This window comes from Muscardinus avellanarius (genome assembly GCF_963383645.1).
Source record: "Muscardinus avellanarius genome assembly, chromosome: X".
Taxonomy (NCBI): domain Eukaryota; kingdom Metazoa; phylum Chordata; class Mammalia; order Rodentia; family Gliridae; genus Muscardinus; species Muscardinus avellanarius.
In genome coordinates this window covers 110,615,565-110,634,810 of record NC_137792.1, presented here as the reverse complement: position 1 = coordinate 110,634,810, position 19,246 = coordinate 110,615,565, and the positions used below count along the sequence as shown (strand labels likewise).

General features: G+C 42.7%; 1 protein-coding gene across 1 annotated transcript in view; it reads right to left on the bottom strand.

Moving 5' to 3' along the window:
• Nucleotides 1-16,660, bottom strand: part of GCNA (germ cell nuclear acidic peptidase) — a gene marked incomplete at both ends in the record, with an annotated part of 39,588 nt that extends 22,928 nt beyond the window's left edge. The window contains 4 exons of the mRNA XM_080718992.1: nucleotides 5,206-5,249; nucleotides 7,274-7,343; nucleotides 9,422-9,465; nucleotides 16,599-16,660. Of these exons, the coding sequence (XP_080575118.1) occupies nucleotides 5,206-5,249; nucleotides 7,274-7,343; nucleotides 9,422-9,465; nucleotides 16,599-16,660 (220 nt within the window). The remainder of the gene's footprint in view (nucleotides 1-5,205; nucleotides 5,250-7,273; nucleotides 7,344-9,421; nucleotides 9,466-16,598) is intronic.
• Between the last annotated feature and the right edge of the window lie 2,586 nt (nucleotides 16,661-19,246).

Below are 19,246 nucleotides of genomic sequence, written 5' to 3'. Positions count from 1 at the left end.
AACCCAAAACTTTGCTGACGCTCATCCTGAACCTGCTGCGTGTGATGAGACTTCTGAACCCACCTGCTCCTTTAGAGGGAGTATACTTGCCTTCACTGTTTATTTCACATGTCTTAGTTTTCTTTTTCTTGTGAGTATTTTCATCATCAGATTTTGGGTTGTTAACCACATAGCTGAGTGATATGATGGGAGGAAAAATAAAAAAGAAATATGAGCATGACATTGTTCACCCGCCAATTTCTGGTCTGTTTCCCTTGTTGGAACCACTCAGTCTTTCAATTAGTCTTGATTTTCCATCGTTTTATGCATTTTTCCTCTAGCTCTCATCCTTTCTTCTTCTTTCTTGCTTTAAGGGAGGTACTGGGATTGAACCAAGGGGCATTCTACCCCCAAGCTATATCTCTAGCCCTCTTTATTTTTTATTTTAAACAGAGTCTCACTAAGTTGCTAAGGTTGGCCTCTAACCTGCAATCCTCCTGTCTTAACTTCCCAGGTCTCTCACTCTTTCAAAATGAAATGTCTGCCATATACTGAAAGCGAACTGTGCTCCGTCTATGTATGTATGCAGATAGTTTGGGGGCAATGGAAAAGTAATGAGAGAAATGTGTAGTTAATTGTCATTTTTATATTTGAGATGCAATTGTCTGAAAAGGATAGAGAGGAGCAGCCTAAAATGGGGAGGCTTCTCCTCAACACCACTCTGGAGCCTGGAGCCAGCAACCCTACTCTTGTACTTGTTTTGTGTTACTGGAGTGTTTTTTTTTTTTTTTTTTTTTTGGTGGTACTGGGGTTCCTGGAAGCCCTTCTACCTCCGGGCTACACTCCCAGACCTATTTTTACATTTTTATTTGGGAACAGTCTCCTAAGCCAGCGCGCACGGCTGGCTTCGAACCTGCGCGATTCTCCTGTCTCCGCCTCCCAAGCGCGGGGATTACAAGCGTGCGCCACCACGCCCGGCCGATGTCACTGGAGATTTAATTGGGGAAGGGGGTTCTACCACTGAGCTGCGCCCCCAACCCTTTTTATTTTTTAAACAATATTTTTGGTACTAGGGCTTGAACCCAGGAACATTCTACCTCTAAGCTATACCCTAGCCCGTCTTTAAAAATTTCAAACAGGGTCTCACCAAGTTTCTGCGGCTAGCCTTGAACCAGCGATCCTCTTGCCTCGACCTCCTAAACACTGGGATTATAGGTATGTGCCACTGTACCTGGCTAGCACCCCCTGTTATTATGGACAGAATGGTCTGGCAGGAGTCGTGCCCATCAGTGCCCTTGTACCACCCAAGTTACAGGTGTTGAGCACTCTCTGAGGTCCTCAGTTGGCCCTGGTCTTTGGGTCATTTTTTCCAAATAGGTGTTGATAAACTCTGTGGTGAGAAAAAATGCTTAAAACACTTGTGAGTTATTTTCAAAAAATACTAGGATTAAAGGTTATTTTTTGAAAATAACCCTAGTATTTGAGAGGCTGAGGCAGGAGTTAAAGACCAAACTCAGAAACTTAGTGAGACCCTGTTTCAAAATAAAAATAGAATAAGGCTGGGGTTATTACTCTAAGGCAGAATGTCTCTGGGGTCAACCTCTAGTACTAAAAAGTAAATAAAAAGGATTGGGGGTGTAACTCAATGGTAGCATGCTCCTGAATTCAATCCCCAGTACCATAAAAAAATAATAATAATAATAATTAAACAAAAGCTTATGACAGGACTTTTCTGTACCTGTTATCAAACATAAATGTTAATCTATTTGTACCATGTTCATTACCTTTTTTTGTGGTACTGGGGTTGGAACCCAAGGGCATTCATTCTACCTCCAAGCTATACCTCCAGCCCGATTTTTTTTTTTTTGGGGGTGGTACTGGGGGTGGAACCCAGGGACTTTCTACCTCCGGGCTATACCCCCAGACCTATTTTATATTTTATTTGGAAACAGGGTCTCACTTAGTTGCTGAGAGCCTAAATAGCTGAGACTGGCTTCGAACCAGTGCGATCCTCCTGTCTTAGCCTCCCAAGTGCTGGGATTACAAGCATGCGCCACCACGCCCGGCTCCCAGCCTGATTTTTTATCCTTTATTTTGAAACAAGGTTTCAATAAGTTATGGAGGGCCTCACTAAGTAGCTGAGGCAGTGTCTGGAACCTGAAATTCTACTGTCTCAGCCTCCCAAATACTGGGATTACAAGTGTGCACCACCACGCCTGGCTCATGTTCACTACTTTTAAGCTGACACGTTGATGGGCTTTTGCTATTCTGTCAACTCCAGCCTCAAAATTCCTTCTTCTCAAGCAGAGTGTGGTGGCGCACACTTGTAATCCCAGTACTTGGGAGGCTGAGACAGGAGGATCACAGGTTTACAGCCAGCCTCGGGAATCTGTGAGGCCCTCTACAACTTAGTGAGACCCTGTTTCAAAATAAAGAATAAAATAGTTCTGAAAGTATGGCCGGGAGGTAAAAAGCCCCTGGGATCCACCCCCAGTACCACAAAAATTATATATAAATATATATATATATGTATATATATATATATGTGTATGTATATGTATATGTGTGTATGTATGTATGTATGTATGTATGTATATGCCCTGCCTGTAGGCTCCCAAATTTCAAAATGTCCCAAAACTGAACTCATCACCTTTCTCCCCAAATCCACCCTCTTCCTGTAGTGTCTCATATATAGAAGCCACTTGGGACTTAACCAAGATCTGTAGGCATTCCTGGCAGGCCCCTCAAAATGAATTTCCTATAAACATCTTTTCAACATCTACCTGGTAGAGACTGAAAGAAATTAATTTTTCTATTGAAAAATTAGGAACTATCCGGGCATGGTGGCGCACACCTGTAATTCCAGTACTTGGGAAGCTGAGACAAGAGGATCACAGGTTCAAGAGCAGCTTCAGCCAATAGTGAGACTCTCATCAACTAGCAAGACCCTGTTTCAAAATGAAGAATAAAAAATAGGGCTGGGGGTGTAGCTCAGAGGTAGAATGCCTCTGGGTTCCATACCCAGTACCACAAAAAATTAAACAAATAAATAAATAATAAATCTAAAAATAAAAGTAAAATAGGGCTGGGGGTGTAGCTCAGAAGTAGAATGTCTCTGGGTTCCATACCCAGTACCACAAAAAAATTAAACAAATAAATAATAAATTTAAAAATAAAAGTAAAATAGGGCTGGGGGTGTAGCTTGGAGATAGAATGTCCCCAGGTTCCATCCCCAGTACTAAAAACAAAACAAAAACTAAACAGATCAACTGTAGTCCTGGAAAAAGTTAATTTTGCTGTGTATAAACAATTTCTCAATAAATCTGACCTTAAATGTTTAATTAATAAAACTAATCATTCCAGTTAATGACTTCATACGATCCTTTATTTGGTTCTAGAATTTCAGCTGAGTGCAACTGCTGAGTTTAAATGACTTTTCATATACTAGTATCAGGCTTGGTGGCTTATATGCTACCAAAATACTCACCAGAGGGGCTGGGATATAGGTCAGTAGAAGAGCTAATTTTGTGTGGAGGGGGAACTGGGGGTTGAACCCAGGGGCATTCTACCTCTGATCTACACCCCCAGCATATATATATATATATATATATATTTTTTTTTTTTTTTGGCGCTACAGGAGATAAAACACAGGGACATTCTACCTCCAAGCTACACCCCCAGCCCTAGTTTTTACTCTATTTTAAAACAAGGTCTCACTGAGTTGCAGAGGGTCTCACTAAGTAGTAGCTGAGTCTTTCCAAGAATGGTAATCCTCCTGTCTCAGCCTCTCAAATGCTGGGATTATAAGCATGCACCACCATGCCCGGCTTTTATTATTTTATCTTAAATCGGGGTCTCACTAGATTGATGAGAGTCTTACTACTTACTGAGGCTATCCTCCAACCTGTAATCCTCCTGTCTCAGCCTCCCAAGTACTAGGATTACCGTGCCTGGCTCATAGCTAATTTTTAGCATGCACAAAGCCCTGCATTCCAACCCTAGCAGCACACACACATAAAAGTGAACTCTGTCTCATGAACTTGAGCTGGGGGGTAAGGTCATGGGATAATCCTCGGAAAAACATTTTTTCCACATGAGAGAATTATTTAGCTTGATATAGGGAGGGGTCAGAATAACCAGTTTCACATTTCTACATTAACTCAAGGTGTCAATGTAGAAATCATAGTTATCAAGCACATTATTTCAGATTTTTTGTGGTGCTGGTGATTGAACCCAGGGGTATTCTAACTCCAAGCTACACCCCCAACCCATTTTATTATTTTTATTTGGATCAAAGGTCTCACCAAGTTGCTGAGAGCCTCATGAAGTTGTTGAGGCTAGCTTCAAACCTGTGATCCTCCTGTCTCAACCTCCCAAGTACTGGGACTAGAGGCATGCAGCACCACACCTGCCTGGGTTTTACTTTTAACAGAAGTCAAGTTTTAATCATTCTACTTACGTGACTCGTCTCCTCACTGGCCTTTTTTTCTCCACTAAATCAGAGAAAGAAAGAGGGTATCAGGAAACATCAGAAGCATGTCTTTAGCTTTCTAAAACCAACATTCACCCTGGGCATTATGGCACACACCTGTAATTCCAGTACTTGGGAGACTGAGACAGGAGGATCACAGGTTGGAAGACAGCCTCAGCAACTTAGTGACAGCCTGTTTCCAAATAAGAAATAAAATTGGGCTGAGGGTATAAATTGGAGTTAGAATGCCTCTGGATTTAATCCCCAGTACTAAAATAAAAACATAAAATATTTTAAAACATACAAAATATAGGCCTGGGGGTGCAATTCAGAGGTTGAATGCCCCTACGTTCAATCCCAGTACCACAAAACAAAGGTCCACAAATTAGAGCTAGTAAAATTTATGTCTCTAGAGGGCTAAAGCTCATATCTCAGTGGCAAGGCATTTGCCTAGGAAATGTGAGGCTCTGGGCTCCATCCCCAACACCATTCATACACAAAATTACATCTCCCATGAAGACAAAGAAGAAATAAAAGGAAACCTAGGAGAAAAAAAAAAAGGTTAAGAAAGTAAATTGGGAAAATCACAGAGAGTTTTTTGTGCTCCCAACAGTAGGGAAGGGGGCTTCATTTCACCATCCAGGGGTGAGGCACACCCAGGCCCACCTCATGCTCAGAATCTCCAATCTCATTTCAGTCATCTCAACAAAGGCACTCCAAATGGAACGTTACCGCTTTGAGTGGAATCTACTTACCTGGCTTGCTTTCTTCATCACTGCTTAATCTCAGAGTAAAAAAACTGCAAAAATAACACAGATGCTTTTTAAAAAGGGGGATACCAACATCAAAAGCAACCAAATGTCAGAAATCGCGAATGAAGAGAACTAATCAGTTTCTATACCCTAAAAAGGTTTCAAGCCCTTATGATCATAACAGCAGAGGGGGAAAAAAAAAAGCAACACTCGGTTCCATCTTTACTGCTGAATGACAGCTAGGAAAAGGAATTAGCTGAACAGCATCACTTCGAAAGGAAAAGGCTCTTTTCTTCCAAAGATTTTTTTTTTCTTTTTTTGGTGGGGGGACTACTAATGATTGAACGCAGGAGCCTTCTACTTCTTTTTATTTGGAGTGAGATACTGAGGATTGACAGCAGGAACATTCTACCTCCAAGCTACACCCTCAGCCCTAATTTTTGGTATTTATTTTGAAACAGTCCCACTAAGTTTCAGAGGCCTCAATAAGTAGCTGAGCCTGGCTGTGAACCTGTGATCCTCCAGGTTCAGCCTCCCAAGTACTGGGATTACAAGCGTGCACCACCAGGCATGGCTTTAATTTCCAAAAATATTGGGAAGAAAAATTCATTTTTCTTATAAGCATTTTAGTAGTTTCATTATACACACACACACACACACACACACACACACACACACACACGTATGGTTCTGGGAATTGAAACCAGGGCTACATCCTCAGCCCGATTTTTTTTAATTCTTTACTTTAAAACAGGGTCTCACTAAGTTGTGGAGGGCCACACTAAGTAGCTAAGCTGGCTGAGAACCTGGATCCTGTCTCAGCTTCCCAAGTACTGGAATTACAAGCATGTGTCACCATGCTAAACTCTCAATTTTTGTGTGTGTGTGTGTTACTGGGGATGGAACCCAGGGATATTCCCTCTCTGAACTATACCCCAAACCCTATATTTTTTATTATTTATTTTGAAAGAGTCTCACTAAGTTACAGAGCCTCACTAAGTAGCTGAGGCTGACCAGGAACCCAGATCTTCCTGCCTCAAATCTGGGATTATAAGCATGCACCACCATGCCAGGTCAGAACACAACTCTTATAAACTGGGCGTGGTGGCACACGTCTGTGATCTCCAATACCTGGGAGGCTGAGAGGATCATAGGTTCGAGGACAATCTCAGCAAATAGTAAGACTCTCATCAACCGAGCAAGACCCTGTATCCAAATAAAACTACAATAGGGCTGGGAGTGTAACTCAGAGGTTGAATGCCCCTAGGTTCCATCCCCAGTGTCACACACACACACACACACAAAAGAACACAACTCTTATTTTTCCCAAATGTTTGGCCAGTTATCCTCAAATTGTTGGCTAATGAACTAAATTTTATATGTATCTATTTCCAGACTGTCCCATGCTTTGTACCTTCTTCCCTATTATATACTTACCTTCTTGTCTGGAGAGGAAGGAGACAACTTAGAAGAGATAGGAACGTAAAATACTTCCAACTATCATAAAGAAAAATACTTAATTTAGGCCCCTCGGGGGAGCAGTACTATCAACAGTGGGTGGAAGTTACACAGCACAGGTCTGAATTTTCTAGAAATGACGCGTATTTTAGAGTGTACTGTGTTGCTTTGAGGAACTGTGAGCACCAGGCCAGTAACAGATATTAAATATAAGGTTCATTGTATAGGAGGCGGGACTTGTGAATTCTGAGGTCCTTCTTTACAATTTTCTTTTTGTGTGTGTGAACCCAGGGACATTCTACCTGAGTGAGTTACATCCTTGCCTCTATTTTATTTATTAAATCTGAAAATAGGTCTCTTAGGAAGATGAGAGCCTCACTGCTTGCTGAGGCTGCCTTTCAACCTGCAATCCTCCTGTCTCAGCCTCCCATGTTCTATGATTACAGGCATGTGCTACCGTGCCCAGCTTATAACTTTCATTTTAAGATTAACCAAACTATATACTTGCCGACTCTAAATGAAGTAGAGTCTAATGAAGTAAACATGTGCTTTCTGATTATTTCACCAAAATAATAAGATTATACAGAGAAAACAAGAATTTTTCACTTCTTACCAATCCTCGTCCTCGGTATATGACTCATCATACTGGCCAGCCATTTCTTCTGATCTGCCCATATCTGTAGCTAAGACAAAAATATACTTTCTTAAAAAATAATAGAACTCAGAACCAACACAACATCTCTACATTCTGTATATGCCTTTGGGCAACTTCCATTTATCTCACAGTCCTGGAGATGGAGCCCAGGGGCTCTACCACTGAGTTACATATCAGCCCATTTATTCAGCATTTATTTATTGAGACAAGGTCTCACCACACTGCTCAGGCCGACTCTGAACTTGGGACCCTACTGCATCAGCCTCCTAGGCAGCTGGGATTCAGGTGTACATCACTCACACCTAGCTTCTTCACCCTAATTTAAACCTGAAACTTTGCCCGGTGAAAGGAGAAGCATTTAAAATTGTTGGAGCCAAGCATGGTGGTACATGCCTGTGATTCTAGTACTTGGGAGGCTAAGACAGGAGGATCGCAGGTTCAGGGAAAGTCACAGCAAATAGTGAGACTCTCCTCAACCTAGCAAGACCCAGTTTCAAATTTTAAAAAAGAGAGAGCCGGGCGTGGTGGCACACACTTGTAATCCCAGCATTTGGGAGGCCGAGACAGGAGGATCGTGGTTCGCGGGCAGCCTCAGCTGCTTAGTGACACCCTTTGTAACTCAGTGAGACCCTGTTTCAAAAGCAAAGGAAAAAATGGAGCTGGGGTGTAGCTCAGAGGTAAAATGTCCCTGATTTCAATCCTAGTACCGCAAAAAAACTTTTGCTCCCTGGCCTGGTGGCACACACCTGTAATCCAAGTATTTGGGAGGCTAAGACAAGAGGGTTGTAGCTTTGAGGCTAGTCTCAGCAATGTAAAGAAACCCCTCAACAATTTTATTTTGTTTTTGTGGTGATGGGGGTAGAACCCAGGGGCATTCTACCTCCGAGCTACATCCCCAGCCCTACTTTTTATTCTTTAGTTTGAAACAGAATCTCACTGAGTTGTAAAGGTCCTCACTAAGTAGCTGAGGCTGTCCAAGAACTACAATCCTTCTGTCTGGGATGACTAATGTGTGCCACCATGCACAGCTTACCCTCAACAATAGTGGGACATGGTTTCCAAATTAAAAAAGGGCTAGGGGTATAGCTCCGAGGTAAGATGCCCCCGGGTTCAATCCATAGTACAAAAAACATTTTTTTCTTACTTCATTTTCCTTGATTAAAAAAAATAACAACTAGAGATGCTGGGGTCATGACACTTGCTTATAGTTCCAGCTACTCAGAAGGCTGAAGCAAAAGAATTCCTGGAGCCCAAGAGTTCAATGTCATGCTGAGCAGTGCAGAACAAGCAAAAACTAGTGGGCTGTGGTGGTACATGCTTGTAATTCCAGTTCCTGGGAGGCTAAACAGGAGGATTGTAATTTTGAGGCCAGCCTCCCAATGTAGTGAAATCCTGTTTTGGGGGGAGTAGGTACTGGGGATTGAACCCAGGGACATCTACTTCCAAGCTATGCCCCCAGTCCTATTTTTATTATTCTTTTTTTTTTTTTTTTGCGGTACTGAAAATTGAGCCCAGGGGCATTCTCCCTCCAAGCTACATCCCCAGCCCTATTTTATTCCTTACTTTGAAAAACAGTCTCACTAAATTGTGGAGGGCCTCACTTAGCAGCTGAGGCTGGCCGAGAACCTACGATCCTCCTGTCTCAGCCTCCCAAGTACTGGGATTACAAGCGTGGACCACCATACCCAGCTGAGAACCTGTTTCAAAATAAAATATATGGCCAGGCATGGTGGTGCACGCTTGCAATCCCCTCGCTTGGGAGGCAGAGACAGGAGGATCGCGCAGATTCGAAGCCAGCCTCTCTGGCTTAGGAGACCCTGTTTCCAAATAAAAATATAAAATAGGTCTGGGAGTACAGCTCAGAAGTATTATGCCCTGGGTTCAATCCCCAGTACAAAAACAAGCCAACAAAAACAAAAACATCTAGGGACAAGATGATCCCCCGCCACCTATCCTTGGTGAAGCTCTCTAGGAATCAATCAGAAAGGTTAAGAAAGGAAATTGGAAAAATCACAGACAGCTTTTTGTGCTCCCAAATCGCATTTCAGTCATCTCGACAAAGGCACTCCAAATGGAACGTTACTGCTCTGAGTGGAATCTACTTACCTGCCTCACTTTCTTCATCGCTGCTTGACTCCAGAGTAAGAACCCTGCAAAAATAACACAGATGCTTTTTAAAAAGGGGGCTACCAACATCAAAAGCAACCAAATGTCAGAAATCGCGAATGAAGAGAACTAATCAGTTTCTATACCCTAAAAAGGTTTCAAGCCCTTATGATCACAACAGCAGAGGGGAAAAAAAAAAAAAAAGCAACACTCGGTTCCATCTTTACTGCTGAATGACAGCTAGGAAAAGGAATTAGCTGAGCAGCATCACTTCGCAAGGAAAGGGCTCTTTTCTTCCAAAGATTTTTTTTTCTTTTTTTGGTGGGGGGACTACTAATGATTGAACGCAGGAGCCTTCTACTTCTTTTTATTTGGAGTGAGATACTGGGGGTTGATACCATGGGCATTTTATCTCCAAGCTACACCCTCAGCCCTAATTTTTATTCATTATTTTGAAACGGTCTCACTAAGTTTCAGAGGCTTCACTAAGTAGCTGAGCCTGGCTGTGAACCTGTGATCCTCCAGGTTCAGCCTCCCAAGTACTGGGATTACAAGCTCATGCCACCATGCTCAGCAGGGAACCTTTTAAAAATAAAAAAGTGGTGCACACTTGTAATCTTGGTACTTGGGAGGCTAAGATTGGAGGCCTGCAGGACTTGGGAGGCTAAGATTGGAGGACTGCAGGTTTGAGGACAGCCTGAGCAAGTAGTGAGACTCTCATCAACCTATTTGATGGGGATTGAGCCTGTGTTGATTGTTAATAAGGTTGCGTTAATTGCTAATAAGAATAAGCTTTCATACTTAGGCAAAACAATAAAATCCTTTTCTCTGTCTCTAATCTGTCAGCCAAGAGCTGCAGCCAATATTGACCTAAAGTCAGCTAACAGTTGGCTGTAAGCCCAGCTAAACACAGAATGTTAAAACAGAAAGAAAAGCCAAATGCTCACAGTAGTTTAAAGTTAAAAGAACCCTACATTAGTTAATAATTACACAAAAAGAGTTATAGCCCAAAGCTTCCATACTTTAAAGGACTACATCCCTGTATTTTTTCTCTTCCCTTCATTATAAGGCCAGTTTTCAACATAATTAATAACTTCTAGCAGATAGAAATAGAAAAAGGCTAAGAACTTACCAAGGACACAGGGGGACAGTACAGGATGGGAGCGGAAAGATAATGGATTCTTATAAAAAGTGCATGTGTTCAAAAACTCCAGTGTCTTACTTTCAAGGCACTCTATTGCATCCCTCTGACACAGGGCTTTGACTGATCTGTCCCTTCTCTCCACCTTGCAGCAGTATAGTTCTGGTTACTTTTTTAAAAGTAGCTAAGAACAAGAACCCACATTGTCATCTCAAACCATTGCCCTACTGAGACCCTGTTTCAAAATAAAAATAAAATCGAAATGGGGTATAACACAGAGATAGAATGCTCCTGGGCTCAATCTCCAGGGCCACAACAACAAACAAATAAGTAAGTAAATAAATAAATAGCCAGGTGAGGTGAAGACTGCCCCTAATATCAGTACTTGGGAGGATGGTAGGTTCAAAGCCAGCCTCAGAATGTAGCAAGGCTCTCAGAAATAGAGTCTAGGGGGACTCTATTTCTAAATAAAGAAATAAAACCGGGCTGGAGGCATAGCTTGGAAGTAGAATGCCTCTAGGTTCAATCAACAGTATCAAAAAACAAAAAATAAAAAAAAAAACAGAATAGGAGTGGGGTGTAGCTCAGTGTTAGAGCACCCCTGGGCTCAATATCCAGTAACACACACACACACACACACACACACACACACACACACACACGAACTTCTTTAGGATTTTTTTCTTTTGTCTTACTACAGATTGAACTGAGGGGCATTCTACTTCCAACCTACACCTCCAGCCCTATTTTATTTTTCATTTGGAAATAGAGACTCCTTAAGTTGCTGAGGCTGGTTTTGGTCCTCCTGTGTGTCTCTCTGTCTCTCTATCTGTCTCTCTCTCTCTCTCTCTCTCTCTCTCTCTCTCTCTCTTTCTTTCCTTCTCTCTTCTTTCTTTCTTTCTTTTTTGAGGTACAGGGGGCAGAACCCAGGGGCATTCTACCTCTGAGCTACACCCCCAGTCCTACTTTTTATTCTTTATTTTGAAACAGGGTCTCACTGAGTTTGAGTCTCACTAAGTACACAGGAAACAAGTATTGATGTGTTAACTGAGGCTGTCAGAGAACCATAATCCTCCTCTCTCAACCTCCCAAATACTGGGATTACAAACCTATACCACCATGCCCAGCTTCTGCCTTTATTCTTATTTTGAAACAGGGTCTCAGTAACTGGCAGAGGGCCTCACTAAGTAGCTGAAGATGACTGCAAATCTGCGATCCTCCTGTCTCAGCCTCCCAAGTACTGGGATTACAAGTACCACCTTGCCCAGGGTTTGTTCTTTTTTTTTTTTTTTTGGTACTAGGGATTAAACTAGGAAGCATTAGTTCAATCTCTCTAAGATACACCCCGAGCCTGGTGTGCTGGGGTGTGTGTGTGTGTGTGTGTGTGTGTGTGTGTGGTACTGGGGGTGGAACACAGGGGCATTCTACCTCCGAGCTACACCCCCAGCCCTATTTTTTATTCCTTATCTTGAAACAGGGTCACTGATTTGCTGAGGGCCTCACTAAGTAGCTGAAGCTGTCCTCGAATAACAATTCTCCTGTCTCAACCTCCCAAATGCTGGGTTTACAAGCACACACCACTACATCCAGCTCTGATTTTTTTTTCTTTTTTGAGGTACTGGAAATGGAACCCAGGGGCATTTGACCTCCGAGCTATACTCCCAGCCCTAGTTTTTATTCTTTATTTTGAAACAGGGTCTCACTGAGTTTCAAAGGGCCTCACTATGCAGCTGAGGCTGTCCACGAACCAAGCTCCTCCTGTCTCAGCCTCCCAAATGTTGGGATTACAAGTGTGCACCACCACATCCGGCTTATTATTTTTTTTCAGTACTGGGGATAGAACCCAGGGGCATTCTACCTCTGAGCTACATCCCCAAACCGGGTTTCTTTCACTGAGTTGCAAAGGGTCTCACTAAGTAGCTGAGGCTGTCCTCAAACCGTGATCCTACTGTCTCAGCCTCCCGAATGCTGGGATTACAAGCGTGTGCCACCACGCCTGGTTTACTGATTTTTTTAAAGGTCTTGATAGGTCGATGAGAGTCTCACTACTTTCTGAGTCTGGCCTGGAAACAGTGATCCTCCTATCTCAGCCTCTCAAGTACTGGAATGACAAGTGTGCACCACCATGCCTGACTGCCTTTATAAAAATTATTTAATTGTAAAAGATCTTTGTAGGCCAGGTGTGGTAGTGCGTGTCTGTAATACTAATACTTGGGAATTACAGGTTAAAAAGCATCCTCAGCAAATAGTGATAAGGTAGGATAGGAAAAATTTTAAAAATAGGTAAAAAAGGACAAATTGGGCTGGATGTCGTGGTGCACCCTTGCAATTCCAGCATTTGGGAGGCTGAGATAGGAGGATCTCAGTTCGCAGCCAGCCTCAGCTACTTAGTGAGGCCCTTTGAAACTCAATGAGACCCTGTTTCAAAATAAAGAATTAAAAAATAGGGTTGGGGATATAGCATGGAGATAGAATGCCCCTGGGTTCCATTCTCAGTACTGCAAAAATAAATTAATTAAAAATAGGGCTGGGGTTGTGGCTCAGAGGTAGAATGCCCCTGGGTTCACTCCCCAGTACTACAAAAATAAATAAATAAATGGTCGGGCATGGTAGCCCATGCTTGTAACCCCAGTACTTGGGAAGCTGAGACAGAGGATCGCAGGTTTGCAGACAGCCTAGGCTACTTAGTGAGGCCCTCCACAACTTAGTAAGAACTTGTTTCAAAATAAGGAATAAAAAATAATGCTGGCACTGAGTGTGGTGGCGCACGCTTATTCCCAGCATTTGGGAGGCTGAAACAGGAGGATCGCAGTTCATAGCCAGCCTCAGCTACTTAGTGAGGTCCTTTGCAATTCACTGAGTCCCTATTTCAAAATAAAGAATAAAGATTAGGGCTGGGGTATAGCTCGGAGGTAGAATGCCCCTGGGTTCCATACAGCCCCAGTAAGGGGGGGGGCAAATTGGAAAGGAAACAAAAACTACTTCATTATCTTTAACCCCACCCTATAGAGTCTGTTCAAGGTTAGGCAGAGGCCTCAATAGGGCCACACCCTTAATCATAATGGCCCCTCTGTGCAACTGAGATTCCTGAGATGCTTAGCAAAACAAAGGATCCATAAGGAGGGTCGAACTCAGGCACCACCCTTCAAGACTGTTCCCTGAGGATTCTGGGAAAGTCCAGACCTCCACTCCCTCACGGGCCTCCTATAAAAGAACTGTGAGACTCCAAAGATGCTCTCTCCCTCATGAGATGGCCAGCGTTCACCTTTGAATATATATCTCCCACTTTTTAAAATAAGCCTACATCTTTCTTTTGACTGGCGCATGCTCAAACTCTTTTCTGCTACAGAAGCCAAAGACTCTGCCGACCGTGAACTCCTGAGGTGAGCAATGGGCCCATCACCCCCCGAGACTGAGACTCATCAACCTGGTGAGACCCTGCTTCAAAATAAAAATAAAATCGGGTTGGAAATGTAGCTTGGAGGTAGAATTCCCTTGAGTTCAAGACCTTGAATGACCATAAGAAAAATTCTTGTAAAGAAAATAGCCCTTTTAATATACTGTAAATATTTTCCCTTTTTTTTTGTGTGTGTGTGTGGTACTGGGGATTGAACATATAGCCAGTCTATGTCTGAGCTACACTCCAAGCCCTATTTTTTATTAATTTTGAATCAGTCCAAATTGGGCCTATTTTTATTTGCCACTTTGTGTATCTATGTGTGTGTTTTGTATGAAACAGGATTGAGCCCAGGGACATTCTACCTTGGAACTATACCCTTAGCCCTAATTTGTAACAGGGTCTCATTGGGTCTAGAGTCTCAAAACATGCTGAGGCTGTCCTTGAACTTGCAATCTCCTGTCTCAGTCTCCCAAGTACTGGGATTATAGGTTTGTGCCACCTCACTCAGCTTTTTGCTATTTTTATGTCTTCTGTCTGATATTAAATACAGAAGACCATCCCACTACAATATTTTGTGTGTGGTACTGGATATGAAACCTTGGGGCATTCTACCTCGGAGCTAAACCCCAGCCCTATTTATTTACTTTGCGGGTCTGGGGATGGAACCCAGGGGCATTCGGCCTCTGAGCTACACTCCCAGCCCTATTTTGTATTCTTTATTATGAAACTGGGTCTCACTGCGTTGCAGAAGGCCTCACTAAGTAGCTGAGGCTGTCCACAAACTACTTAGTGAGGCAATCAGCAACTTAGACCCTGTTTCAAAATAAAGAATAAAAAATCAGGCTGGTGGCGTAGCTAAAAGGTAGAATATTCCTGGTTTCAATCCCCAGTCTTAGCCTCCCAAGTACTGGTATTACAAGTGTGTGCAACCACGCCCAACTCTATTTTAAAATATTTGATCCACAAAAATTTATTTCAGTAGGACTGATGAGGTAAGAACACACTCTTTTTTTTTAAGTCTCAGTTACCCATTTTATTAATTTTGCAGTACTGGGGACTGAACCCAGGGGCATTCTACATCTCAACTGTACTCTCAGCCTTATTTTTTTTTTTATTTGGAAACAGGGTCTGAGTTGCAGAGGCTGGTATTGACCCGTGATACTCCTGTCTCAGCCTCCCAGTACTGGGATTACAGCATGTGTCACCATGATGGGCTCTCAATTAACCTTTTCTATTTTTTTTGGGGGGGGCGGGTCTGGGGGTGGAACCTAGGGGCATTTGACCTCCGAGCTATACCTCCTACCCTATTTTTTATTCTTTATTCTGAAACCGGGTCTCTGAGTTGCAGAGGACCTCACTAAGTACCTGAGGCTGTCCGCAAACCACAATCCTCCGGTCTCAGCCTCACAAATGCTGGGATTACAAGCGTGCGCCACCACGCCCGGCTTAAATTATCCTTTTTGTGTATGTGTTACTGGGGATGGAAGCCAGTGGTATTCTCTCTCCGAAATATACCCCCAGCCCTATATTTATTCTTTATTTTCAAACAGTCTCACAAAGTAGCTGAGGCTGGCCAGGAACCTGGATATTCTGTCTCAGCCTCCAAAATGCTAGGATTAAAAGCATGCACCACCATGCCAGGTCAGAACACAACTCTTATAAGCAGGGCGTGGTGGCACATGCCTGTGATCTCCAATACCTGGGAGGCTGAGAGGATCATAGGTTCGAGGACAATCTCAGCAAATAGTAAGACTCTCATCAACGAGCAAGACCCTGTATCCAAATAAAACTACAATAGGGCTGGGAGTGTAACTCAGAGGTTGAATGCCCCTAGGTTCCATCCCCAGTGTCACACACACACACACACACACAAAAGAACACAACTCTTATTTTTCCCAAATGTTTGGCCAGTTATCCTCAAATTGTTGGCTAATGAACTAAATTTTATATGTATCTATTTCCAGACTGTCCCATGCTTTGTACCTTCTTCCCTATTATATACTTACCTTCTTGTCTGGAGAGGAAGGAGACAACTTAGAAGAGATAGGAACGTAAAATACTTCCAACTATCATAAAGAAAAATAATTTAGGCCCCTCGGGGGAGCAGTACTATCAACAGTGGGTGGAAGTTACACAGCACAGGTCTGAATTTTCTAGAAATGGTGCGTATTTTAGAGTGTACTGTGTTGCTTTGAGGAACTGTGAGCACCAGGCCAGTAACAGATATTAAATATAAGGTTCATTGTATAGGAAGCGGGACTTGTGAATTCTGAGGTCCTTCTTTACAATTTTCTTTTTGTGTGTGTGAACCCAGGGACATTCTACCTGAGTGAGTTACATCCTTGCCTCTATTTTATTTATTAAATCTGAAAATAGGTCTCTTAGGAAGATGAGAGCCTCACTGCTTGCTGAGGCTGCCTTTCAACCTGCAATCCTCCTGTCTCAGCCTCCCATGTTCTATGATTACAGGCATGTGCTACCGTGCCCAGCTTATAACTTTCATTTTAAGATTAACCAAACTATATACTTGCCGACTCTAAATGAAGTAGAGTCTAATGAAGTAAACATGTGCTTTCTGATTATTTCACCAAAATAATAAGATTATACAGAGAAAACAAGAATTTTTCACATCTCACCAGTTACCATCCTCGATGTATGATTCATCATACTGGCCAGGCAGTTCTTCTGACCAGTCCATATCTGTAGCTAAGACAAAAATATACTTTCTTAAAAAATAATAGAACTCAGAACCAACACAACATTTCTACATTCTGTATATGCCTTTGGGCAACTTCCATTTATCTCACAGTCCTGGAGATGGAGCCCAGGGGCTCTACCACTGAGTTACATATCAGCCCATTTATTCAGCATTTATTTATTGAGACAAGGTCTCACCACACTGCTCAGGCCGACTCTGAACTTGGGACCCTACTGCATCAGCCTCCTAGGCAGCTGGGATTCAGGTGTACATCACTCACACCTAGCTTCTTCACCCTAATTTAAACCTGAAACTTTGCCCAGTGAAAGGAGAAGCATTTAAAATTGTTGGAGCCAAGCATGGTGGTACATGCCTGTGATTCTAGTACTTGGGAGGCTAAGACAGGAGGATCGCAGGTTCAGGGAAAGTCACAGCAAATAGTGAGACTCTCCTCAACCTAGCAAGACCCAGTTTCAAATTTTAAAAAAGAGAGAGCCGGGCGTGGTGGCACACACTTGTAATCCCAGCATTTGTGAGGCCGAGACAGGAGGATCGTGGTTCGCGGGCAGCCTCAGCTGCTTAGTGACACCCTTTGTAACTCAGTGAGACCCTGTTTCAAAAGCAAAGGAAAAAATAGAGCTGGGGTGTAGCTCAGAGGTAGAATGTCCCTGGTTTCAATCCCAGTACCGCAAATAAATAAATTAATTAATTAATTAATAAAATATTAGGGCTGGGAGTATAGCTCAGAGTTAGAGTGCCCCTGGGTTCAATTCCCAGTACCACAAAAATCTTTTGCTCCCTGACATGGTGGCACAACCTCTATGTAATCCAAGTATTGGGGAATCTGAGACAAGGGGGTTGTAGCTTTGTGGCCAGTCTCAGCAATATAAAGAAACCCTTCAACAATTTTTTTTTGTGGTAATAGGAGTGGAACCCAGGGACATTCTACCTCTAAGCTACACCCCCAGCTGTGTTTTTTATTCTTTAGTTTGAAACAGGGTCTCACTGAGTTGCAAAGGGCCTAAGTCCTTCTGTCTGGGCTTACAAATGTGTGCCACCATGCTCGGCTTACCTTCAACAATAGTGCGACATTTTTTCCAAATTAAAAAAGGGCAAGGGGTATAGCTCAGAGATAAGATGCCCCTGGATTCAATCCATAGTACAAAAAAAAATTTTTTTCTGACTGCATTTTCCTTGGTTAAAAAAAAACAGCATGTTTATATTTCCAGCTACTTAGAAGGCTGAAGCAAAATAATTACTGGAGCCCAAGAGTTGAAGGTCAGGCTGAGCAGTGCAGAACAAGCAAAAACTAGTGAGCTATGGTAGTACATGCTTGTAATTCCAGTTGTTGGGAGGCTAAGACAGGAGGATTGTAGGTTTGAGGTCAGCCTCCCTATGTAGAGACCCTGTTTTTTTGGGGGGGAGGTACTGGGGATTGAACCCAGGGGCATCTATCTACTGCCAAGCTATTCCCCCAGTCCTATATTTTTTTTTTCGATACCGAGGATTGAACCCAGGGGCATTCTCCCTCCAAGCTACATCTCCAGCCCTATTTTATTCTTTACTTTTAAAAACGGTCTCACTAAATTGTGGAGGGCCTCACTAAGTAATTGAGGCTGGCTGAGAACCTGCAATCCTCCTGTCTCAGCCTCCCAAGTACTGAGATTACAAGAGTGGGCCACCATGCCCAGCTGAAAACCTGATTCAAAATAAAATATAAAATAGGGCTGGGAGTATAGTGCAGGGGTAGAATGCCCTGATTTCAATCCCCAGTACAAAAACAAGTAAAAAAAAAAAAAAACCTAGGGATATGGTGTATCACCCACCCCACCTTTCCTCAGTGAGGCTCTCTGGAAATCAATCAGAACAAAACAAATTAAATCATATAAAAATACGTTAGAAAAGTGCACAAGGAAAATATTCATTTATTAGCTTCCAGTTAAATTCCTCATTTTATTTATTTATTTATTTGAGGTATTAGATGGAACTCAGGGGCATTCTACCTCTGATCTCCACCCCTGCCTTATTTATTTATTTATTTATTTATTTATTTATTTATTTATTTATTTATGGGTCTGGTGATGGAACCCAGGGGCATTCAACCTCTGAGCTACATCCCCTGCCTTATTTTTTATTCTTTATTTTTAAATAGGATCACACTGAACTGCAAAGGACCTCACTAAATAGCAGAGCCTGGCCACAAACCTTGATCCTTCTGTCTCAGTCTCCCAAATTCTGGTTATACCACTGTGCACCATCACGCCCGGCTCTAATTTCCTCTTTATTTTTTTATTTTATTTATTTTGGGACCCCATGGGCATTGTACCTCCAAGCTACATCCCCAGTCCTATTTTTTAATCTTTTTAGTTTTTGAAACAGGGTCTGAGTTGCGAAAGACCTTGTTAAGTACCTGAGGCTGTCCGCAAACCGCCATTCTCCAGTCTTACCCTCCCAAATGTTTTATTTTAAGGCTTTATTATTCATAAGCCCCCTCCCCCAGACCGTCTTGCCTCCAAAGGTCTACCAATCCCCAGCACTTCTTCCACTGCTCCGTCTCATGCCCCAAATTAGTCTTTCGCCTATCAG